This window comes from Hoplias malabaricus, chromosome 4, assembly GCF_029633855.1.
Source record: "Hoplias malabaricus isolate fHopMal1 chromosome 4, fHopMal1.hap1, whole genome shotgun sequence".
NCBI lineage: Eukaryota > Metazoa > Chordata > Actinopteri > Characiformes > Erythrinidae > Hoplias > Hoplias malabaricus.
Window position 1 is genome coordinate 25612417 of NC_089803.1, and position 25917 is coordinate 25638333.

The window sequence follows — 25917 nt, forward strand, 5'->3', positions numbered from 1 at the left end:
AGTTGTGTGGACTGAATGGGTTGGAATAAGCCCTATGCACAAGCTGGAAGAAAATATGATGAAGTGCATAAAAAGTAGCTTCGCTTTGTCTAGCATGCAACAGTCAAATCAGGTTCAGCAGAAATCCTTCATATAAATTTATGACTCAGATCAGACCCTCATTAATTCTCAGTGTGTCCAGATAAGAGAAAATCCAGAATATTCAAACATGCCATGAAAAACCAAAAGGAGTTTTAAATTTAAATCACTTTAATTAGCAGGTAGCAAGACATCTTGGTAAGCTGACATCTTAGTATGACTCATATTTCAAAAAAAGAAATGCTCTTGAAACTAAAGATATTTTAGTAACTGCTTGCACTGACTTAAAAGCTAAATACAGAGCAACTCAGACAGAGAGTTTGCTGTTTGAACAACAAGAAAAAAAAACTAGGCAAGCCTAGCTTTGCCAGATTGACATTAGCGATATTGCCTTTGTCACAGAAGTTTCTCTGGCTGTGTAAAAACAGGAAAGCCCAAAATATATACTCTTGTGATTGGAACGTCTGGAGAAGCTTTGGTGCTTCATATCAGGGTTGTTTTATGTGATTGTGTTGTACAGAAAATATGGAGTGCAGGTAATAAATGTAGAAATAAAAAAAAGGAGCACAAAGATTTGTTCATAATATATAACACAGACATCAATGTTTTTCTTGTTCATTTCATTTCAAAATAAATACTAGATGATCTACCACCAAAGAACAAAGAAGACCAAGAACATTTTGTTGAGTTTAAGAAGTACAATTTCTTATTTATTCAGTGTAACAGGTTAGAGTAAAACACTTGAAGTTTAAAGAGTCTGTGCACAGAGTTTTATAAACACACTAACACCACAAAATGTCTCCCCAGCACTTTCCTTTACAATATTTCATTTAAAGACACTCACATGAAATATATAATAATTGTGTAAATGTTGCTGAGTTTCCAAGCCGTCAATGTAACTAACGCAGAGCCAAATACATCCCCAGAACCACACACAAAAAAAGTGTGTTCCCGTTTTATTGTCTATTATTTATTTTTATGAAGCTTTGTAAATGACCCCGTCCAGCTCCACTGGGCGATAACGTTGTGTGTGAGGCTCTGAGCTCTTTCTTGAGTTACTGAACCTTCACACTCTGAAGCCATGGTTTGCGCAGAAGAACCTCCACTTATTTGTTTCCAGCTGGGAACTAAATTTTCTGTTTCATGAACCAGTATATATAAGTGGAAAAGCGCAGAGCGGTTCCAAATTTGGGTCACAAGCTAACTCATAAACTCGTTGGTGGTCTGGCAAAAATGTATTGATATTCTCTCTGCTAGTTCATCCTGAATAAAGCACAGTGGGATGGAGAAATTATTTTCTTTCTATTTAATATACAATGAACTAAATAATGAAAGTTTCTGAAATTGGCTTTCTTACAGTTCTGACCCCCAGGGTAATTTGTTTTGCTCTATGCAAGACTGAACCTGTAATCCTGGGTTTTTTGCATGAAAAGCTAAGTTTTACTGGGCATGGATTCTTACTGAATTCAACAGTACAAACATTGAGCATTCTCATTATCGACCTCTCTTTTTATGCACTTCATTCCTGTAGATGACAGCAGAGCTAATTTCTGAAAAAGCATAACTTAGCAAAGGTTCTGAATGGAAAGGATTCACAGCTTTAACATGACTCAAATGTTCACAGATTCAAGTGTGACTAATTAAAAAAGATTTTGTCTAATTACATCAGTCTATTGCACTAGGGCCTCAAGACTGGCCTAACACTCAAGACCACCATAATCCAAATTGGGAGTCATTTTGTTGTAATATGGTCTCTCTGCACAGTCTTTGCAATGTCATTCTATTTGGTGAGGCAAGCATTCTGAATTGTTTAAGACTCAGGAGTTCAGGAGTTGGGACTTGAGATTGATATGACCTGTCTTGGCAGATAGTCTGTCTTGACTTGCTGTTTGACTTCAGTCTTCCCTGTATTGACTTGAAACTCGCCTGTCTTGATCTGCCAGCTGGCATGAGACTAGCATATTGTCTTGGGACTTGAATCTAGCCTGTCTTGACTTAGGTTTCAAATGAGAAAAATCTATTTCTGACTTGGTATTGGACTTCAATGTGGTCTTATCTTTATTGATATATACCTTACATTAATTAACTTAGAACCCATCTTAATATATAGCCTGTCTTGTCAAATCATAAGTCAAGAGAGCCATGCTGTAAGTTAAACCAGGGTAGTCTTGAGAATTAAAACCATCCTGTCAACTTATGACTTTAATCAGGCCTAATCTGTCTTGTGACACAGTGACTTGGATTGTCTTGATTCCCAGTGAGCTTCCTTATTAGCCACTGTCAACACATGCATCTGTCTAAAGCAGTAAGTTTCCAAACAACATCCAGCCTCATAAGGGAGATTTCAGATTCACAGTAGATAGACAGTAATGACATCACCCATTTGCCTTACTGCATGGAACTGTTGTTTACTCCCCTCAGCTCTCACAATAACCTCAGAATTTCGCACCACAGGTTCTACATCTGTGGATATTTATTGCTATTGAATTATATTTGCTATGTAGGAAATGTGCCATAATCAGCCAGCAAAAATTTTTAAAGACATGTTACTTGGCTTTTTTTTTATTAGATCCAAAATTATGTTGCAAGCTCACATAGGTTTTGGGACAAAAATTTAATCTCACCTCTGCAACTAAATACCACATTAGCTTTGTGCCAAGACCCTTCATCACCCTGCATTTGTATTTAAGAGGCAACAGACTGTGCTGGTTGTCGGCAAAGTGTCTGATCCGCTCTCATAGCTTTTGAATTATAATCTGTTTATTACAGACAGGTAAATGGCTGTTAGTACTGACTAAGCTCTTAATGAGGAATGTGAAAGGCTTTGCCAGCAGGGCCTCAGGTTATCCTTATCACTGGCAGAGTACATGATACCTACCACACGGCTGTCATTTTTTCACCTCATCTCCCATTTGCCTCATCATTGGCAGAGACAAGCATAGCTACACGACCGAACTGAGAGGTGTGAGATGAGTCGGCTGCGCGAGGAAAGTCATGGAAGGATAGGGTGAGTGTCCATGAGGGGATTGTAGGCCACAAGTTGACAACATGCCTAACTGTCATCAGAGCTACAATTATTGTGACACTGGAGCTGAGATGATGGGAGAAAAAGAGAAAGAGAGAGAGCAGGTCTCTGAGCAAGGTCGAGTTTATTTCTGTGGTATGAATGAAATTTTGTCACAAGTTCTCTTTTCTGGTCATCTAAGACACCTACTGCTCTCAAGGGAAATCCTATTTCCCTTTGTCTCACCCATATCCAAAGCAGGTGTGACATTACTGTAATCTGGCTAACCTCTGCAGAAATGTCAAGTGGATTATAAGGCTGGCCTTTTCATCCACACCAGGCTGAACTTAAAGACACAGTAGCTCTCTCTCTCTCTGTGTGTGTGTCTGACTCCAGCAGGTGCAGATTACCAGGCCGCTTTCCCTACATTTTGACACATACCACTGAGCCTATAACATTAGCCTAAACCACAAAGCTGTCTGATAATATAAATTATTCTGTACCTAATGTTCAGTTGCCAATCCACTTTTCCAGACAACACTTGTTCAATTCTAACATTAATCATTGTTCTAATCTAAATCTAACAGATTCTGCTTCACATTTGGGCTCACAAATTCATTCATTCATTGTCTGTAACCACTTATCCAGTTCAGAATCACAGTGTTTCCAGAGCCTACCCAGAATCATTGGGCACAAGGCAGGAACACACAATGAAGGGGGTGCCAGTCTTTCACAGGGCGATACACTCACACGTTCGGACACTATTGAGTCACCAATCCACCTACCAAAGTGTGTTTTTGTTCTGTGGGAGGTAATCAGAGCACCAGGAGGAAACCCATGCGGACACAGGGAGAACACACCAAACTCCTCACAGACAGTCACCCGGAGCGGGACTCGAACCCACAACCTCCAGGTCCCTGGAGCTGTGTGATTCCAGTGGTCTTTTCACATACCTTTAGGGAGTTATCCTGTTTTGTTTTGTTTTTTTGTCTTAATGTACAAGAATAAAAAAACAACAATAATAAATTACTATTCACATAATAATAACAAATTTCTCAATTTGCTCATTATGGGTGTTCTCCCTACGTCCGCGTGGGTTTCCTCTGGGTGCTCCGGTTTCCTCCCACAGTCCAAAAACACACGTTGGTAGGTGGATTGGCGACTCAAAAGTGTCCGTAGGTGTGAGTGAATGTGTGAGTGTGTGTGTTGCCCTGTGAAGGACTGGCGCCCCCTCCAGGGTGTGTTCCCGCCTTGCGCCCAATGATTCCAGGTAGGCTCTGGACCCACCGTGACCCTGAACTGAATAAGCGTGACCCTGAACTGAATTCATTCATTTGGATAATAAATGAATGCTTATTATGGGCCAAGGCCAGGATTTTTGTGAAGGTATGTAAATCTCATTATCTGTATATCCCTATCCTATAAAATCACCCCAAATAAAATGCTTGTGTAATTCTACTAACATATACATATGTTATATACATACAGGTCAAACAATAAAATACATATTAAAAAATTAGGACTTTGTTTTTTGAATTTATTGACAATTCCATAGTTCTGCACAAGTCTAAAATTAGATGCTGTTGCTAGTGGCATTAAGTGAAGAACATAAGGTGTCCTTGGACTTGGACTGTTAGATGTGGAAGATAACTGATGGTTGCTAGGTGGTGCTGTGTGTGTTTGTGTGCGTGTGAATAACCATATATATATATATATATATATATATATATATATATATATATATATTTATTATGCACACACAATGTTATCACTGTAACCAAATATTAATATTACAGAAACCTTCTGTTAATACGTGTACAGTCATCCGAGAAAAAAAACTCCCACATCCATTTCCAAATATGGAAATGGTTTGTGAATCAAAGACTCTTGAGGCCTACACAGAGGTCAAAGACATCTAAAATGCCCTCAGCCTCTTTGCCCCACCCATAACCCTGTCATCTTTCTGAACATTACTGTTCCTTTGAGAAATTACAGAATATCCTGCTGCCACAGGAATGGATGGCACTCAGAACAGGCCTTGACCATTAAAATGACCATCTAAATAAAGCTGCTACTAACTAAAGTTCTATCAGAGGGTCTATTTTCTGAGAATGTACAGCTTTTAAGAGAATTTGTTGCATGGAAATTAGTGTCATAGTTGCCATAGAGATATACTTTAAGCATTTACACCTTTCTACATGTTAATAAATAATTATTATCACATTATACCTCAAAATGAAGTCCTTATTCAGATATTAAGCTCTGTTGTGTGAATTAAGAATGATGAATGAACTAATGGAACTGCTCCAAACATAACGTGTTATGAGTTTACAATGAATGTTGACCATATATATATATATATAACTCTCAATGTTAAGGATGACTTTACATTGTTGTCTCTAAAACAGGTTCTAAGATTAATTTAAAAATAATTTGCTTGGTAACTGGCCTGAAATACCCTGTCTATCTTTCAGAGTCTGTAGGGAGGAATGAGTAAAGTTGGAAGATGGGTCAGTGAATGTCAATCTTCCACAAGGGGATGTTGTAATGGCCAGACCTGCATTCTCCCACATCCAGCCTTATTTGTACTCTAGCTGCGATGAGCAGAGTTGTGAGAAGAGCAACTGCAACAGAAAGCTTTGCCTTACACTGTTAGAGAACCAAGAAAACCCACAACCTGCACACTCACCTCAGCAAAAAAGAGAGACAACAAGAACCAGGTGATCTCCCCATAAACTGAGGGAACAAGGTCTCATCTAAAAAGGTATTCTCATACTTCTGCTGTTTTTCAGTGTTGTAATGTATTATTCTAGTTCAGTAGATGTCTCCTTCATTGTCTCCTTCACACTGTAATCCCAAAGACCTTCAGGGGTGCTGATGAAATAATGGGTGATGCTACTTTTCACAGTTTCATGTTTTCATTCAGGCACTGAAATAAATATCAAATATTTATGTTCTGATTAATTATGAATTAAGTGTTCTGGCTTATGACTCCACTGTTGATTCAGATGTTAATATTTCTGAATGACAAACCGTGGGCTTTACAACCACACTTAGAAGCATGGAAAAACGTTCAGCTTGTCTCCAAGGGGTAATTAGCTCTTGGGTAATTAGCCAGGTTTTTTTGCACAAAGAGAACAAGCCATAAACATGTTCTGTTACTCTTAATTCTTTCAATTAACTCCTGGCATGGCATGTGACTTTAAACAAAGGTACTCTGATTTCCCCTGCTTTATTCCAGCATCCAGTCATTTCTGATCTTGTAGATTATCTGAATGCTTGAAGGTCCGGTTTAGGCTGAACAACCTGAACATCCTTTTCTCATAATCATTAGCAAGGGTTCACAAGGCTATGTAAGTTCTTTACTGTGATTCTCTCTCTCACTCTCTCGATCTGGGAGAACGCAGCAAAGTAGGATTGAGCCACAGTTCAAAAGACAGATGAGGCTGTCTTCTACAATTGGCTATTTGTCCATTGGCTGCTCAGAAAGCTTTTCACTGCCTGATGTGAATGAGATAGCCCGATAGGGTCAAACTCGTGAAATGAGTCATGTTCACACCACCGCTCGTGCCCTTATGAATAACAGCAAAATCCTCTTAGAAGAGAGAGTAAAAAAAGAAGCCACATCGTTTTTGTTCTTGTTGCCATATTCCCTTTGAAGCCTGATGAAAAGAGGACCTCATCTGAACGCGGGTTAAAAGCAATCCAAAGATCAGAAAGAAAGTAGTGAAAAAATGTCACCTGGGCCTTGAAAACTGTGCGGTTCTCCTTTCAGTTCTCTCCATTACCAATATTCACTTTTTATTACCATTGTTTAAAATCCTTACAAGGATACATCCTTTAAAGCAATAGCTTGGTCTTACTGTAGCACTGGGAATGGTCCACTAATAATACGTCCCACAAATAATACTTGGTCAGCCATAGTCTTTTAATGGTCTCTCACGTTTGGAGTAGAGGTGGTCTTATAAATTAACTGTGTAGCAACTGATCGATTAGCAATTGTAAATCTGCAGAGTGCAGCCAAGTGGTATTTCGGAGTGTGGTGTGGTATTTCAGATGATGTGAACAGCTATTTTGTCTGTTAAATTCTTTTCTACCTTTTATTCTAAGTTAGGGGAAAGTGTCAGGTTCAGATTCTTAAATTGAATTATTTGCCGCTCTAAGGGGCCATCAAACTTTGCCTAAGATGGCTTCAGAAAATCCCAATACAACAGCGAAGCAAGTTGATAAGGGCTTGTTAAAATAGCAGTGGAACAAGCAAGAGAGTTAAGGTTGTTGAACATAATAAACTGGAAGCTGGTTTATCTACCTGGTGGAGTGTATTTGCAAGATATTTCTCTCATTTCTTGTCTTTCTTCTGTTAGTCATAAAGGTCAGTGTAGGACATGTCCACTGAGGTGATCCAGTCCAGAGAAGGAAATATAGGGCAGTGCTCTGAGCTCCACATGGCCTCCAGCTCATTCTCCTCCTCCGCCACCTCCAGCTCCTACTCCCTCAGCTCCACACGCCTGTGCAAGGTCTCCCACACCCCCAGGCTGCTCGAGGGTAAGATCTAAACCAGGGACATCACCTCTCTGGAGCTTTAAACATTTAACTTTCCAGCGGGCATCATGAACAATGTATTCTCTCTTTCGGTTCTTATTATTATCAGACAGTTTCATAATTCCAGAGGGCAGCCACATTATACATAACACAGTTACTAATACTTTCTGTGGCAATTACATACACAAGAGGCAATAGGATTGTAGACTGGACTAGACAAGTCACACTGCACTTGCTCGAACCTGACCATCAACTCCCATTGCTTGCGTTATAGTATATACATATTCACAAACGTTTGGTTTATATGTTTGTGAGATGTTACTTTGTAATGTATTTATAGACTGCTATATTCCAACCTCTTTATCTCTAAGACTTAAACAGCCTGTTTTTGTCACTGTTTTATGGCTTACATGTGTTAAATGTCTGTTTTGTTTGGCTGATCTCTCTCGTTCAGACTGAAACTCTTTTTATATCTTCAGTTGTAAGGGGAGGTGATGTCCAAACTCATGTAGAACAGCACAGAACTGTTGGGTGTAGACAGATGTTTCAAGCTATAGCTTGCAAACTAGGAGCTAAACTGCACAGGGTGCAACCTTGAACTACTCCAGTTCTTGAAGTCTTCTGCTGTGGCAGTGGTTCCTGCCAGGGGCTGTTATGATTCTACACCATATGACAGACAGTGACATTGTGTTGTTTTTCCAAATCGGTACTCTGTCACATCAGATCTGGCAGATGTTCATCCAGCTCTGCTTTGGCTAAGCCTGCCTCATATGCGTGGCAATGATGGAATAAATGGGATAATTATAACCAGAAGGACCTTGCAGTTTTGGTTGGAGGCATTCATTAAAAGTTTATATTTCTATTCACAAATAATTCATGGAGATTTGCTGCAAGAAGCTGGAATGTACATTATACTGGTTTCGAGTCCCACAGGGAAGAATCCAGATTAAGTAGTGAATAGATTTACAATGCAATTTACAAATGGAAATATTACGTAAGGTTGTGTATCTAGTGTGTTCCTGTGTCTGAGTCTTCTGCATTTGAGTGTTTGTACCCAACAGAGGCTGGAGGAGCGCAGCGTAGGATCTCAGGTGTGATGGAGTCATTCAGTCAGGTGCAGAAGAGCCTTGAAATCCCTGCTGGAGAATGTGTTCCAGATTTTGAAGACAAACCACGTCCTGTTACAGCTCAAGAAGGTAAACTGATCAAACAAGGATATTACTTCATTTGAAAGCAAACGGCCCATGTGCCTAGTTACACAAATTATCCACAGGATAATACAATATATTACTAAGGTAAATAGGTAAAGGAACAAATCAAAACGTATATACTTAGACACAAGTTTTACAGCAGCATGTGTTCCTTTGAAACCTCTGACCTGTACATGTATATCCCAAGGCAAATAGCCTAATTTTACTTTTAAAAGAAAAAAGCCCACAGACTCACTGCTTAAGACGACCATTTAGTCAATATCCAACCATTTAAAACACTCTGCCTGTAACGCAGATGGTGAACTCCTTTTGGAAAGCTAAAGAAAGGCTACTTCTGAATTATAGATTATAGGTGAGAGAAACTATCATAGTTTCATGTCTCATCATGTTCCTTATTTCCTTGACCATCACCCTCATCACACCTACCCCTCCTCTCACCCCTATTCTTCCTCCTATCCCTCACCTGATTTCCATTTTCTCTCACCTTTTCCCCCCTTCCTCTGTCTTACATGTTCTTCATCACCCTCATTCTACATACCCCTCCTCTCACTCCTCGTCTTCCTCCAATTCCCTTCCCCCACTACTCCAATGTATATAAGGCCCTCCTAAAATATTTGGTGTCAGACTGGATTGGGAACAGACTGGACTGGCAACAGTCACAGACTGGATTGGGATCAGACTGAACTGGTGACAAACTGATGACCAAGCTGTGCCCGTGCTTTTCTGCATGCATGTGAAGGAAACCTCTGAACCTCCAGTTTCCAAACTTCAGATCATCCTGAGATAGACTGAGATCATCCAGCTGTACTCATACATGGTCCTGTGTATGTATAAATAAACTCCAGTCAACGCCGAACTCCAGTCTCCTGACTCTTCAATGCCGAATTTCTAACATAGGACAATCCAGACTTGGCACGATACGGAGCAAAAACACAAAAGTGCTGTCCGGCAGGTGCCAGCAAAAAAAAGATAACCCTGAATTTGAAACAGAGTTTTGGTGAAAGGGAGGTCAAACAGGTGAAACAAATGCTTATTCCAGCACTATAATTTGCCTATTATTATTCCTCAGAGTAAAAGCTCAATGTCTCTGCAGGGGATAAAGCTGTCTTCAAAGCCAAAGTCTCTGGAAACCCCAAACCAACTGTTACCTGGGCCAGAGAGGGTGACAAGCCACTGAGAGAGGAAGCCAAGACCTTCTATGATGACATTAACAAGCTGTTTGTGTTAAAGGTGAGGAAGCAGTGAACTGTGTCTGTATGAGGGCTGCTAACAAGCTTTTCATGAGATTCATTGATTTTTTATTGAGATTATATATATATAAAAACAATTGTTCAGTAAGGTGTTTTTTTTTTATTTAAATATAGTGTAAACAGAGTATTGTTATTTGTCAGAAGAATATCAATGTACACGGTTTGCCCAAAGTTTGTAGACACCCTTTAATATTAGTGAATTAAGAAAATAGCACAAAATAGTGGACACAGCATTTTAATCTCCACAGGATGGCATGCCATAAAAACAGCATGACTAGGGTGACCAGATCTGAGATGGTGAAAAAGAGAACACGTCTCGATCTGTGCTTTTAGGTCCTTTACAACTTTATTTGCTACACAACACATGGGAATTTCTTTTTTAATTCATCCGAGAACTTACATTTACGTTTCGGCATAGCTGCTCCAGATGAGGGTAGGTACAGGAGCTTTGCCTGAGGTAAACAAGAACTACTGACGTACAGAATGACCAATTAAATGTTTACATAGAAGGTTATCGACCAATAACGGTAGCTCTACAGTCAGATCGTCCAATCAGAAGACTTTAGGCTACTTCACCACGCCCCATTCTCACTCAAGCGAACCAATCGGAGTAGGAGGGGGCGGGGCTAGTTTGTGAACGAAACGCTTCTCGAAATTCTATGTAAGCGCTAGAAAAACAAAATCACGGACGTTTATGAAATTCCGCACGGACATTTTTTTAAGTCTAAAAAAGAGGACATGTCCGGGTAAAAGAGGACGTCTGGTCACCCTAAACATGACACAACCAATGTAATTAAGCCTAACTAACATCACCCATGCTCAGTTGCTTCGGGATTCCATTCTGTGGTGATTGTTGGAGGTTAGACATGTGTGTGCACAATTGTACTACATGTACCTTAAAGTAACCCGAATTACTAGAATGTGTTCCCAAATATCCAGACATTTAGTGCATCCTCATCATCCTAAAGACAGTGATCTTTAAAACATGATGCCATTTGAATTCCTAGTGCTTTCAGTTTCCTAGTGCTTTTATGTTAATGTAATTTTGGCTTAACAACTTCCTCTATCTGCCGTTAAAATCCGCATCACCTAAAGGCTGTAAATAGCATCCACCTAAATGATGTCACCTAGTGTCAGTGATTTTGTAGCTCCTGTCTAGATGAACATCTCTCACATCCATCAAGAAGGAAACGTAATCAATCAACAGTTAGAGAAGTAAACAGGTAGATTCTGTATTGTCTGCTTCTCCAGCTTGGTGCCTTCAGAGAAGCTTAACTTGTTGTTAGGAAGTAATTAAAACGTAGAAGCTGACATACATACTTCTGTCCACCATCTGTTTGTGGAGAAGTCCGCCGGTGGTGCTAAAATAATCCCTAAATATCAGACTGCCCCCTTTTGGCCGTTAGACGTACTGCAGCCTTTCTTGTTTACTCAGCTTTGTCCTGGATTTGAAAATCATAACTTCGCATAATATATGTGGTTTACTTTTTGTCTGTTTTGCCTTTGTAAACCAGATTAAAAACCTGACTCTGGAGCATGCTGATGTATACAAGTGCATTGCATCAAATGACCATGGAGATGCTATATACTCTGTGTCACTGGTTGTGACTGAAAGTAAGTTTTGTGGTTTAGATACAAGTTTTATTTTAGTGTTTAAATTATTGATATGGATTATTATTGATGAATAAGTTACATGCCATGAGCTCAAGAGGGGCCTAAATGAAAATAGAAATAGAAACAGTTAAGTGACAGCCTTTTTTTAAAAAAAATGAGTTAATAAAACAGACATTCCATTTAAATATAACTTATTGATAACTAATGTGGCAGCTCACCCAGCGGTGGATTGAAACAGGGCAAGCCACCAACAGAACACTAGAGAAATAGGCCTCAAGTGCAGAGGCACACAAACAACCCTAACTCTGGAAGTTAGGAACACCGAGACAAAATGAAACACGAGAGGAAAACTTAAGATGTCAGGGGAAAACTGATCAGCTCAGAATTGAGCAAAAGAAAACAAAGGCAAGAGAGCTTCCCAAAACAAAAGGGAGGGACAAGATGAGACAAAAGAAATTAAAGATAGAAAACAACTTATTTCTAATTATTTATTTATACTAAAAAATGGTAAAAAAAAAAAATAATAATAATATTGAATCCCAGGAGAAACCAGAGAGAAAGCTCTGGTGGAGAAACAGAAGATAGAGTGACCCAGGAGAAAACTCAAGAGCCTTTACCAAATTACCAGCCAGACTTGCACAGCACTCTGAAAAGAGAAACCCAAGACTGAGCACAGAGGTGTGTGTTGGCTTCCCTTAAATAGGAGTAGCCCAGGTGGAACCAATTGCCCCAAATTAAGAGTGCCTCTGTCTCCCTCTAGTGACTGGGGGTGGCTTAGCAGGCAGCCTCGCCCCAGCCCCAGGCAGACATCTTACAATAACCTATGTATGTAAACACAGCACAATAAAAATACCATTAATTCATTGTGTACAATAGAGAATGAAGTAATATTTGGAAATATATTTAAATATTTTAATGGTGGGGGTGGGTGTAAACTTTAAAAAGGCTGTTTTTTAAATATTCTTTTGGGGAATAAAATGCCCATTCAAAGGCATCACTCCAAAACACTACATTTTAGCATCTTTATTTTCAGGACTTCAGTTACTGTAAAATGTTTTGACTTTAATGTTTTCTCCTTCCAAGATCCAGCACTGGACTTTAAGAAGAAGTTGAAGAAACGGTAAAAATGGACCCAGATTTCCTTAGCAGTCAGGTTATATAATATAACGTTAAATAAATAAACGATTTTCTGCTGTAAAATTTTATACCTTGGTACTATTTAGAATAAAGCTATGCTTAACTCTTAATCCTAATCCTGACTCCACCCAAAAACCTTGCCATATTCAGCAGTCACATTTGTGAACCAGGTTTCTGTTGATAATCTCAGCAAAAGTAGCAAGAGTAAATAAAGATATGCACGCATTATCCACCATCTGTTTCACTTCATGTGCTTTTTTGGCCAGTTCTTATTATGAAGGATGTACATTATGCTGCATGAGCAGCTGAGAAACATGTTCATGTGCTCCAGGAGCGTGGAGAAGCGGGAGAAGAAGCCCCCCACTGAGGAGGAGATGCTGAAGATTCTGACTGGAGCCGATAAGAAGGACTACGAGCGCATATGTGCTGAATACGGCTTCACGGACTTCAGAGGAATCCTCAGGAAACTTAAAGAGATGAAGAAAAAAGTGGATGTGGATGTGGGTATTAAACACAAGTGGAAGAATCATCACACAGACATTTTTAGCTTACACTCACTTAAATGTTTAACCAGTCATTATGCTGATATACAACTTTTTAGCGTTCCGCTGTTTGTTGACACCTCAGTCTGATGAATCTGTCACACTGATTGCATATATTGATCATGGTCTGTCACCAGATGGTGCGGGTTCTTAAACCCTTGGAGGATATAACAGCAAAGGCAGGCTCCAGTGTTGCTTTCGACACTATTTTGGAGTTGAAAGATCCTAATATCAAGATGTTCTGGTTTCAGGTAAATGCAGATCTGTCTATCATCAGGAAAGCACGCATTTTCAAAATGTGAAATTCACAACAATGCCAGTTTGGTCTGACATTTGGGGACTGGGTCCTGTTTTTCAAAGTTTCCTAATTACAGTTTGTGTGAAACTACAGTAGGTAAACAAAGGTAAACAATTAGATAAATAAAAGAGCAGCAATTTGATGAGTTTTCAGATACTCATTCATTATATAGAGTGAATTATCATGTGGCTTCTTGTTTTCAATGATACTGTTATAACTGATTGCTGGATATATTATGGATAGTTATGAATACGTCATAATTAAAATATGCAATATAAATTATTTAACAACCATCCACCCCCTCACCCCCTGCCAACTTTGCTTTACAGTACTTTCGTGCGAGAAGCAAAGAAACTTTAATTTACGTAAAGAGATTTATTCCTTGTAATTTTGGCCATTTCCAAGGGCAGCAAATAGTGCCTGAAGCTAAAAGATGTAGATGTGACAGCAATGATAAGATCTTCATACATTAAAAACACAAAGAAAATGATGAATATTGCATTAATGTACACTGTGTGTGTATGTGTACTCATTTTTTATTCAGGGCGAGGAGCTACTGCGGATTCAGTACTCTCAGGGGAAGTATGAAGTTAAACAGCTGGGTACTAAGCACATGCTGTGCATCACCAACATATGTCTGGCTGACTGTGGCACATACACTCTGAAAGTTGGAGACAAGATCCTGCCTGCCAAGCTCAATGTCATAGGCATGTAGCTCCCTCCACAGTCCCCTCTTTCCTGAGACAAGAGCCCTCTTTCATATTTAAACCCAAAACACTTCTTCATGTTCACTCTCCCAGACAAATACAGAAAGTGTAAAAGACACCGCACCACATGACATCAGATAAAGCAAAGTCACCGTCTCATCACCCTTTCCTTCCTCTCTCTTCTGCTTTCATCTCTCCATCCGTACTCCCCCTTCTTTTTCTCCAATGCTAGATGAGCCTTTGAAGTTCCTGACAGATCTGAAGCCCCTGCGAGTGACGGAGAGACAGACCGGTGTGTTTGAGGTGCGCCTCTCGAAGAAGGCTGACACCCCTCTGGTGTGGAAGTTTAAAGGGAAGGAGCTAAAGCGAGATGAAAAGTTCGATGTGTCTGCTTCTGAGGACGGCCTCACTTACATTTTAAAGATCAAGGATGTACGCCCCGGTGACACCGGGGACTATACCATTAGCATCGGAGAGCTGACCACCACAGCACCACTTTTTATTGAACGTAAGAGACATGGAGTTGAACTCTCTAACCCTAAATAACTCCTTTATTATAAAGTGATATATTGCACATCACCAATGTCCAGAACACATTCTCCATTATGGCAGCTTTAAAGGAGAATGCAAGAACCTAGGGTAACACTTTAAATTATAGCCCACTAATTACTGGGTAAGTACAGAGTATGTACCTGTTAGCCATAAGATAAGTACTGAGTAAGTAAAGGGCATGATACTAGAACTATGTGGTTATTACTGGTATCTTACAATTCATTTCATCATTTTCTAATTCAATACATATAAGCTAAAGAGTGTAAAATATCTCCCAAGTATGTGATGATGATTATTGTGGTAGCTCACATGTCCTGAACCTAATGAGTACAAAGCACCATGAAACTCTGCTAGAGCATGTAATGAAAGTAGCTGACCATGTCCTTCTCTGTAGGTGCACTGTAAATAATGTTAAAGGGTCTATAATTACATTCAGAACTGCAGTGAACTCAATATAGTAGCTGTATTCCTTATTTATAAAAAAATGACAGTAATAATCACCTGCATAAACTGTCATACTTTTAACTCAATTTTATAATCTATAATTATGCTTTGAAGTACAATGGATTCAGAACATAGTTATGCGACTTATTTGTAAGTTGTTTGTAAGACATACCCTTTACTTACTCTGTACTCTGTAAATCTCCTGTGGTCAAATGATGAATATATATATACAAATAAATATAAATTCATTCATTTATTCATTGTCTGCAACTGCTCATCAGGTTCAGGGTCTTATTTAACGTTGCATTTATACAGCACCTTTCTAGAAACCCAAGGACACCTCACAATCAACACTCAACATTCAATCCACACACACACACTGGCGAGGTCAGCACCAATATGTTTATGAATCACAAGTCATGCAACTTATCCAATACCTTAAAAGATCATCCATCCGATCATTAAATCTATATAAACAATTAATATAGTTTTCACCTTTTACATCCATCAATGTTCTTTCATTATTAGACCCAATAATTCCATCAATACGTCATAGAACCATTGGGACTCTTTCTTGTGTTAGCCATTCCAGACCATGTTTGTTTGTTTGTTTTTGGCCACAGGAGTCCACAGTGGTTAGGTTAACAACTGACAAAAGAATGAATAAAATTCACTGACAATAACTGATGAGTTCCTACGTCTATTTAGGTATCCCCATTAAATTTATGAGCCATCTGAAGAATGTTCGTGTGAGGGAGAAAGGCAAGGCCGTGCTGGAGGCTGAGATGAGCTCCAAGGATGTTGAGATCAGGTGGCTGAAGAATGGAAGAGACATCACTAAGAATCGACGCTACATCTACGTGAGAGAGGGTAAGAGGGCTGAGCTCATCCTGGAAGACTGTGAGCTTGAAGACAGCGGAGAATATTCTATCGTCTGCACACAAGATAACGACAGCCATGAATATGTCAGCTCCTCCAACCTCACCGTGGAAGGTAAAGTGGCCTTGGGAGGAGAATGCTTTCTAACCGTGAAGAGTTGTGGGATTTTGAAAAATAAGACAACAAGTGGATGAATGCATGGATGAATGGACGGATGGAGAGGTCAGTGAAAGGATAGTTGGCTGGATGAATGGATGAATGAACGAATGAATGGCGCAAGAGATGAGTAGGTGGATGGATGATGGGTTGATTATTGAATGACTGACTGTATCAATGAACAGACATAATAGACACAGTACCTTGAAACAATACTCTCCTCTCTTTTCTTGTTTCTATTCTGTGTACAAATGTCTGTAGAGCGATTGGCCACAGTGAAGAGAGGCATGTCAGATGTTCAGTGTGCCACAAGCTCAGCCACAGAACTCTGTGTAGTTCTGAATGATGAGAAAGTAGATGGTGTCTGGCTAAAAGATGGAAAAGAGGTATAAGGCTTTAACCAATACAACTGTAAAGGTTTAAAGGAGGCTCCTGAGTGTAAGTGTGTGTGTTTGATGTCTGCAGGTGCCGGATCTGAGGGGGGTGCAGGTGGTGAAGCAGGGTGCTGTTCATAAGCTGGTCTTCAGACACGTGGCAGATGAACACGAGGGAAAATACACCTTCAGGGCCAAAGGAGCAGAGAGTGAGGCAGTGCTCACAATAACCGGTAAGACATGCCGTAAATAGGATTTCTGTTTATATATTGTGCATGGGATCTAAATGACATTCATTGTCTCAGCCCTCAGGGGGCTGTCTAGGCACCATTTGGAATACCATCCAATGGTATTCTTTTATTTCGATTTATTTTAGTTTAGGTTCAGTCACAACAGCATGAAAATGTAGCTGTATTTATCGTGCCAATCTGCCTTTAAATGATAAGCTATGAATGTTACAGCTGCATTTTCGTGCTAATGTTTTTAAAAGCCAAATATCTAGCTCAGTTGTTTGTTATTTAGAAGGTGGGAATGATTGTATATTTATGAGAAACTAGAGCAAACAAGAAACTAGGCTGTATTATGTTGTGTAAGTTTGGTTGAGATGCTACCTACTGACACACCTTCCTATAAAGGCAATAGGGAGCAAGACAGCTCATTATATACTCATTATTATGTGCACGATATAATCTTAATCCATTAACATCATATATAAAATAGCAAAGCAAAGCATATTTAAATATGTGTGTGTTTTCTTTATGTAAGTGCTGTGAATAATTTATTAAAGAAAATCTAAGCAAACATCTGAATGTGACCCAAAAATAAAAAAAACCCACATCCCTGCAGATCCTCCTGTTATTGATCCCAGTGTGCTGGAGATGTTATCCAGACAGCCGGTCACAGTGAAAGCTGGAGAAACAGCCAGTATCAAGATCCCTTTCAAGGGCAAACCTACCCCTAAAGTGGCATGGTACAGAGATGGACTGGAGCTGGTGGAGGACAGCAGGACCATTGTGGAGAGCAGTGTAGACTCCAGCACTTTAGTGCTTCATAAATGTGTGAGAGAGGACAGTGGGAAGGTCATGCTCAAACTGAAGAGTGACTGTGGGTCAGCCAGTGCCACTGTGGAGCTGAATGTGATTGGTGAGCCCCTACAAACAAAACACATATTAATGCACTGTATATTGACAGTATGTTTCCAAATGTAAACATGCATTACCCTGCAGATGTCTGACAATCACAGCTTTATTTACTTTATGATCAACATATGGAGTGTTTTTCAGGTTTCAGCATCAGGAAAAAACACAGATGACTCCTTTAAAAGAAGATTGCACAGAATCTTCAACAATTAAATATTATCTCACAATCTTCAGTGTATATTTTGTCCAGCTTTGTGTTTATTAGATTTTCCATTCAAATCTGCAGGATCTCAGTGAAGCTGAGGTCTGGGCTTTTGGGGATAGCTTATTGTTCTGACAACATCAACAGATGTTTGGTTTTGGATGTATGTGTGTATCTTCTCAGTAGTGTATTTAAGCTAATCATCTTATCATAGAAGGCATTATCTTCCTAATCAAATATTGCCCACAGAGCACTGCATTACTCTTATTGGAATTAACTTGTTAAGTCCAAAATCTTCAAATTACGGTCTTAGATGGTGTACATAATGAGCTAAAAATGCAGAAGGATGTTCAAATGTAAATAGACAAATTAATTACAGATAGGTTTAGATATTATTCATAGTGTTGAGCAACTTTATGTAGTTTTAGAGTAATTTCTTCTCTTTTTTGAATAAACCTGTACATAATTTCTGTTTTCACTGGAAATTGAATAGATGATAAAGTCTGTAAATGATAGAATAGATGAATAGATGATAAAGTCTATGTTACTACGAAACATAATGGGAGAAATACATGGTCTCACATAATGAGAAGTCCTTAGATTGTTCCAGGTCACTAAACTCAGGTTTAAAATGCTGAGGATGTATTTCTCTCACCCTCTAGACCGTCCCAAACCTCCGCAAGGCAAAGTAGAGTTTCTGGAATGTAGTGGTAAATGCATTACCATGAAATGGAAAGTGCCACGAGACAATGGGGGTAAAAAGGTGACCAGCTTCATCATTGAGAGACGCATGACTGGAAAGAAGTCATGGCTCAAGGTCGGAGAGGTGGATGGAGACACCACAACCTTCTGTAATGACACAGTGGAGGAGGGGAAGCCTTACCAATATCGCATCAGAGCCATCAACTCTCAGGGTGTGAGTGACCCTCTGGAGACAGACCAGGTCTTTGCTGGGGAAGCTGTTGGTAAGGGCCAGAAGCATTTGCTATTTTCTTTGAGGTTTCATTTGGAAGAAAATCAGAGGGTTGCAAAGCTGTTTTGTTCAGAAGTGACTGTGACAAAATTCCATTTTAAAAGATGTCTTGGAAGAACCATATGCTTAATTTCATCCTCCCAGTTTGGAAGCATTGTGTAATTGGGGCTGTCCTAAATAATCAATGGACTTAAACTGGTGTGAAAATTGTGCAATAATAAAAAAAACAACCAACAGTTTTTGACAAGATGTCACAGTGTAATTCAACATTCCAACCCTCAGACATTATTTAAACAAGTAAAATACATTATATTAAAAAAAGTGTTTACTATTGATGCTACAATAATGGGTTTTAAATTAATGTATACTTTTTTTTTCCTGTAATAACGCTTCTTCTTGTTCAGAGCCACCTGGGGTGGTTTCTCAGCCTCAGATCAGTGATGTGACTAAAGACTCTGTGACTGTGACATGGGCTGCTCCAACTCAGGATGGTGGAGCTCCTGTTCTGGGTTATGTAGTTGAACGCAGAAAGAAAGGAAGCACCATGTGGGTGTCTGTCAGCAAGGAAGTGATCCAAGGTAAGGAAGTAAATACGTCAGAACGTAAATAAGAAAGGAAGGAAAACCTGTTGTTCATGCTCCTGACTGTAGCACTTTCAGTCCAGTATGAAAGGAAAACTGGACAACAAGAAGGTCCTAGAGGGGCCCCTGGTCAAGGGATCTGCTGTGAGGGGTCTTATGAAAGCTCTGGTCTAAATTTAGTTTAACTTTTGTAACATTCATTCATTCATTATCTGTAACCGCTTATCCAGTTCAGGGTCGCGGTGGGTCCAGAGCCTACCTGGAATCATTGGGCGCAAGGCGGGAATAGACCATGGAGGGGGCGCCAGTCCTTCCCAGGGCAACACACACTCACACACATTCACACCTACGGACACTTTTGAGTCACCAATCCACCTACCAACGTGTGTTTTTGGAGCACCCGGAGGAAACCCACGCAGACACAGGGTGAACACACCAACTCCTCACAGACAGTCACCTGGAGCGGGAATCAAACCCACAACCTCCAGGTCCCCCACTACCTGCTGCGCCACCGTGCCACCCACTTTTGTAACACAGTACAAATAAAAGGCACAGTCTAATTCAGCCTTCTGTATATAGTGTTCAACGTTAATTTTCCGAATTAAAACATGATTATTTCAGGACCCAAAAATTAAGGCCTCCTCAGGATTTGGTTCCAAAATAGTGGCTTCTGTAGTGAATTTGAACCAATATTAAAGGTGTCCAGGCATCTCTGTCCTGGAACTATTCCAAAACATTGTTTCATATATTCCTTATATTAAATAGCATTTTTAAAATTCCCAAATCATGTTAAATGTGGCTGTACTGTGTTCATGGTGTTGTGCAATAACTGTAAATAGTGCTGTATATTACATATATCAGATCTCACAGCCTCCTACTTTAATTTAATCTCTCATAGGAGGGATCCTTTCATTCCAAGTCCAATAGTTCTGACCATCAAGGTGTTTAATCATTTACTTTTGTTTATCTTGCGTTCTCTTCTCAGGCACACAGTGTGCAGTAAATGGTCTTGTAGAGGATATGGAGTATGAGTTCAGAGTGAGTGCAATTAACAGAGCTGGAGAGGGGACTCCAAGCGCTGCATCTAACTCAGTTCTGGCCAAGGATCCCACACGTGAGCTTTATTCTCTCTGCTTTGTGTGCTGCAATAATCCAGCGGGGGGCTAAAGAACCATAAATTGTTAAATCAATTTAAAATCATGTGGGGCTCTTAAACATTTGAATGTTTCTCCACACTTGCACATATCATTTACACATCACCACTCTCTAATGAAAAACATCTCTATGATCGTCAATTTTCATTTCACTACATCATGTGAACACAGCAGGTGTCCTTCACATTGTGTGAAAATGATGGATGATGGTGAATGGACCAATAAAAATACTCCAAAATTACTTGGGATATAATCTTTTTTACATTGACTTCCATTGAAAGTTAAGACGTTTTTTTGCTTCTACTATAAACATACTATTTTGGAGATACATGTTTTTCACTGGACAGCAGTTCTTAAAAAACCTTTACATTAAAGGTTCTCATTCTGAGCTTCTCTCTCTCTCTCTCTCTCTCTCTCTCTCTCTCAGGAGCCCCTGGCTTGGTCAGGAACCTCCATGTAACAGACTCTTCTAACACCTCCATTTCTCTGGCCTGGGGTCTTCCTGCACTAGGAGATGACCCCACTGGTTATATCCTAGAAGTGCGCCCTGACAATGGGAAAGAATGGACAAAATGCACTAAGATTCCAATCACTAGCTGTTCCTACCACATCAGTGGTCTTCAGGAGCGCATTAAGTACTTTTGCCGTATCAGAGCTGTTAATGAGGGGGGTGTTGGAGAGCCGGTCGAGCTGGAGCAAGGAGCTCTGACTATGCCACCACCAGGTAATGTTCATGACAAAAACACCCTTAGTTTTTTGTAAAAAGAACAATAAAACATACACATGTTTTGAGCGGTTATTGTTATGTAATCCTCTGTTGTTTTTAAATGCTGCACAGTGCTTCCAAAGTTTGATATTCAGGGCAAAATGAACAATCAGATGACGGTGCGTGCTGGGTGTACACTCTGTATTCCGGTCTCCTTCACTGTAAGTGTGCTTCTCTGCTGCATATTTTTAAAGTAGTCATTGAAAATATATGGGATATTTAAATGTTTTAACCTTAGATTTGAATTTTGAGATCTGATAGACTAATCTGTTTTATTTAACTGTTAATTGCATTAGCCTCATAACTGCAGTGCAAAAACTACAGAACCACGAACCAAGTCTTGCTTTTTTGACCACATTTTGTTTACAGTTAAAATTTGCCTTAAACTGTATTATAGAACCGGCAGTGCTTTCACCCAGGACACCTTAAAAGAATGAAAAGTTTATACAGCTAATAGTTCAGTAATGAATCATATAATAAATAAAACATAGTAGTAATTAAATATAAATGAATCAGGAATTAATTTAATGGAAATGTCTCTTGTATTTCCAGGGTTCTCCCTCCCCAGAGGTCACCTGGCTGAAAGATGGGGTTCCAGTCAGTGGTCGGGAGGTCATCACGAAGGGAGAAAACTATTCTCAGTTCCTGATCACTTCCTGTCAGCGCTCAGATTCAGGAGTCTATCGCATTAACCTCCGCAACGACAGTGGAGAGGGCCACTATGACATCAGTGTCCGGGTCACTGGTAGAGCTGTGTTAATAGCTTAATTTTTTTTAATAAATATAAAATAAATGTTTTGAAAATGTGTATCAAAAATATATCAAATTCATTTGTAAAAGTAGAAGAATCGTACCAGACTGTGAATTTAATTTCTTACTCTGTTTCCCAGAATACCTTTGGCTCATGGTTTACCTTTTTTCTGTGACTTTCCAGATGTTCCTCGACCTCCTAAGAACCTGCGAGTGGTTGAGGAAGTCCAGGGTACGGTGACACTGCATTGGGAACACACTCCTGACCTGACTGAAGACCAACACACCCATTACATTATTCTCAAGAGAGACACTAGCACATCCACCTGGTTCACAGCCACAGAGCGCATCTTCAGCAGCAAGTTCACCGTCACTGGCCTCCTGCCCGGACGCAAGTACTACTTTAGGGTCATCGCCCGCAATCTGACTGGGGACAGTGACCCTCTGGACTCAAAGGAGCCTTTCACCATTGAGAAGGAAAATGGTAAATCTAAGAGAAGTTAAAGCTGTTGAGTTTAAAAGCTTATTATTCAAGTAATAAATACATACTACATACAGTTATTAAACCAAATGAATTCAAACACTTTCCAGAAAACTTCACCTTATATTTGAAGCCATACCCCGCTAAGCGTCACGAGGTCAAGCCTGGGTTCCTTTTGCCCTTGAAAGACCATGCTGTGCGCCGTGGCAATGACTGCACCATGAGCTGCGCCTTCTTTGGCTACCCCATGCCACAGGTGTCCTGGTTTAAAGAGGATATGAGCATTTCAGACAATCCACGATATTGGCAGAGCAGCGCTGATGGAGTCTGTACCCTCACTATTCCCACCTGCACAGCAAAGGACAGTGGACACTACACTCTGCTAGTGGAGAATAAACTGGGCTCAGCCAAGTGCCAGTGCAGCCTGGTGGTCTTTGGTATGTAGGTCACAGAAATTTCAAAACCGTTTGGCAATTACTTAATGATGGATGTGATATTAGGATATGAAAAATCACGTCACACCCGCGCGAGGTGACAGCAACACGGCTTCATTTGATTTCACAGTGTCATTCTTTTCTCTAACTTTTCTTTGAAAATCTGAAGCAAGATAAGTAAGAGTTTGCATCACATTAGCTTCAGAATACTCTCTTGAATATTAGCTTTGAATTAATATACGTTTGGGTCTGATTTTAGTTTAGCGTTGACTGGTGTGTTCTTTCATTTGACCAAAATCAAACCTTTACTTTAGAGCTTTGATTCCAAAGACTAATGTCTTTTTTTTCTCCACCGACTACAGATAAAGATGATAACAGAGTGCTGGAGTGTCTAAGTCAGGATCCTCACAAAGAAAAGCTCATCATCTAAGGAGAACAAAGCCAAAGCTCACATCCACAATTCTTTGTTTCTTTTCAGTGACAAGCACATATTTTCAAATCTCTCTGAGCCAGTTCTTGAAGAAGCATCTCAGTTGGAAACTGATTTGAAAGACAAAGCAGCTTTTTAAGCCATAATTTGCAATTGTCTTCATTATCTGAAAAGATGTGAAGGTCTTATCTTGAGTGTCCTGCTTTAAATAGAACATATGATAAAACAAAATGAGAGACTCCTGAGTTGAAAGATTTAACAACAATTTGTTCTTTATTTAGGATTTATTCATTAACAGTAAATATTACTTTTACTTTCCTTATAGATTATCATCAAAGCGTGGGCTGGTCACTGGTTTATTCTTTTAAAAGAGGGGGTAAATGAGGTCAGAGTCAGAAGCATTGAAAAGCTGCATTGGTACTGCAGAATGTGGAACAGAAACGAGGACCTTTCAGTGTAAAATAGGAAACATCCGTTCTCTTGAACACGGAAAGGAAATCTGCTGTGCTGCACTCAGGCAGATTAAACACTGACATACTTAACTACAGAGAAACTTATTGACTCAGACTGCTAAACAGTGGTGGTGATAGCAACCAGGGGCTGCTGTGTTTAGAATACAAATATCCAAAACAAAGCAGTGATTGTACATGACTTTTTCATGAGGTTTTACATTTTTGAGGTAAAAAAACAAAATAAAATTGTAATATTACACAAACGCTAAAATATCCTTAACTTTAAAGACATTAAAAAATTACTGTAAAGATGTAAACATTTCTATTTGTTAATTCATTATGAAATGTAAAACCATGAAAAATATATGGGGTTTATTCATAACAACAACATGCAACACTCTGCGTGTACTTCTCCACCATATATTCAGTAACATGTTTTAGGCTGAAATTTATGTCAGAACTATCATAAAACAATGTCTCAGGCATCAAACTACAGATTTATTTCCATTTTAATGTAATACCTTTATATGAAATGACGTCTGCTTCCTATCACTGCCATTATGAAGATATCTGTTTCTGTAAATTTCTCTGGATATCTCTGTAGATCTGAATCTTAACAATAGAATTATACAGGAATTTCGGAATGATATACTACATGTATATCTGATCACTAAAACTTCACGATGTACAATATTCTGAAATTGTCTTGGAATATTCGTTCGTTCATTGTCTGTAAGCACTTATTTAGTTCAGGATAACCGTGGGTCCGGAGCCTCCCCGAAATCACTGGGCGTAAGGCGGGAACACACCCTGGAGGGAGCGCCAGTCCTTCGCAGGGCAACACCCACTCACACCAACATGTGTTTTTGAACCGTGGGAGGAAACCGGAGCACCCAGAAGAAACCCAAGCACACACTAGGAGAACACACGAAACTCCTCGTAACACGGAGCGGCGTTTGAATCCACAACTCCAGGACCCTGGAGCCTTAATGCATTGGAGATATATTTATAATTACACACATGTGCATACCCTTGTAATTCTTCCTCAATTAAACCAGCAATTTGCCAGAAAATGCAATGTCTTTTGTGCTGCTGATGTTCAGAGAATTCTAGTAAGTCATGCAGGAAAATGAACAGATCATTAACTCCTCTGGTCAGCTTTTTGGTACTGACCTTCCTGCATGGTGTAGGCAAAGGACATGACAACATGAGCTGTTAATCATGAAACGGCTCCACGGTGAGCATGGGAGAAAGCTGAGTGAGGAAAAAAACCACAAAGATTAACAATAATAATATACTCACAGGGGTGCATTATGGTCATGAGTATGCAGCGAAGCATACCTCGAAAACCTGGGTGGAAAATACCAGTTTGTTCCCTGAGGCCTAAATCTCACCTCAGCCCAATTACATAGCTGTGAGCATGTCCAGACTTGTATTAAAAAAACCTTCAGTAAGCCCGTAATGGATGTCAACAGGTTTATTATATAGCTTAAAGGTGTAATCAGTCAAACCACAGCAAACAATATGAATTTGAATAAAACACAACTCACATCAGATCAAATTGTTTTGTAGTGTCTGAACAAATCAGTTACGGCTAAGTAGTGTGGCTCTCGTTCTTGAGGAAGCGACGGTTGGGCCATATTTAGGTTAGGTACAGAATCTATCTTAAACAAGGGTGTAACGTATTAGTACAAGAAGAAGAATCTGAGATAATGACAGATTACCCTTTTAACAGTGAACGGAACTACACTGTAATATCTTGACCGT

At 39.6% G+C, this 25917-nt stretch overlaps 1 protein-coding gene across 1 annotated transcript; it reads left to right on the forward strand.

Annotated features, from left to right (window-relative positions):
• Window positions 1-7467: 7467 nt before the first annotated feature.
• LOC136695727 (immunoglobulin superfamily member 22-like) lies at window positions 7468-23839 on the forward strand. Its single transcript, XM_066669982.1, has 22 exons — window positions 7468-7627; window positions 8686-8820; window positions 9929-10065; window positions 11600-11699; window positions 12783-12819; window positions 13168-13336; window positions 13516-13629; window positions 14221-14383; window positions 14616-14891; window positions 16088-16372; window positions 16676-16800; window positions 16880-17021; window positions 17635-17931; window positions 18792-19094; window positions 19507-19680; window positions 20669-20797; window positions 21265-21561; window positions 21676-21764; window positions 22156-22348; window positions 22538-22837; window positions 22945-23271; window positions 23631-23839. The coding sequence occupies exons 1-22, from the start codon at window positions 7468-7470 to the stop codon at window positions 23696-23698; spliced, it is 4020 nt and encodes a 1339-aa protein (XP_066526079.1). The 3' UTR covers window positions 23699-23839.
• Window positions 23840-25917: the final 2078 nt, after the last annotated feature.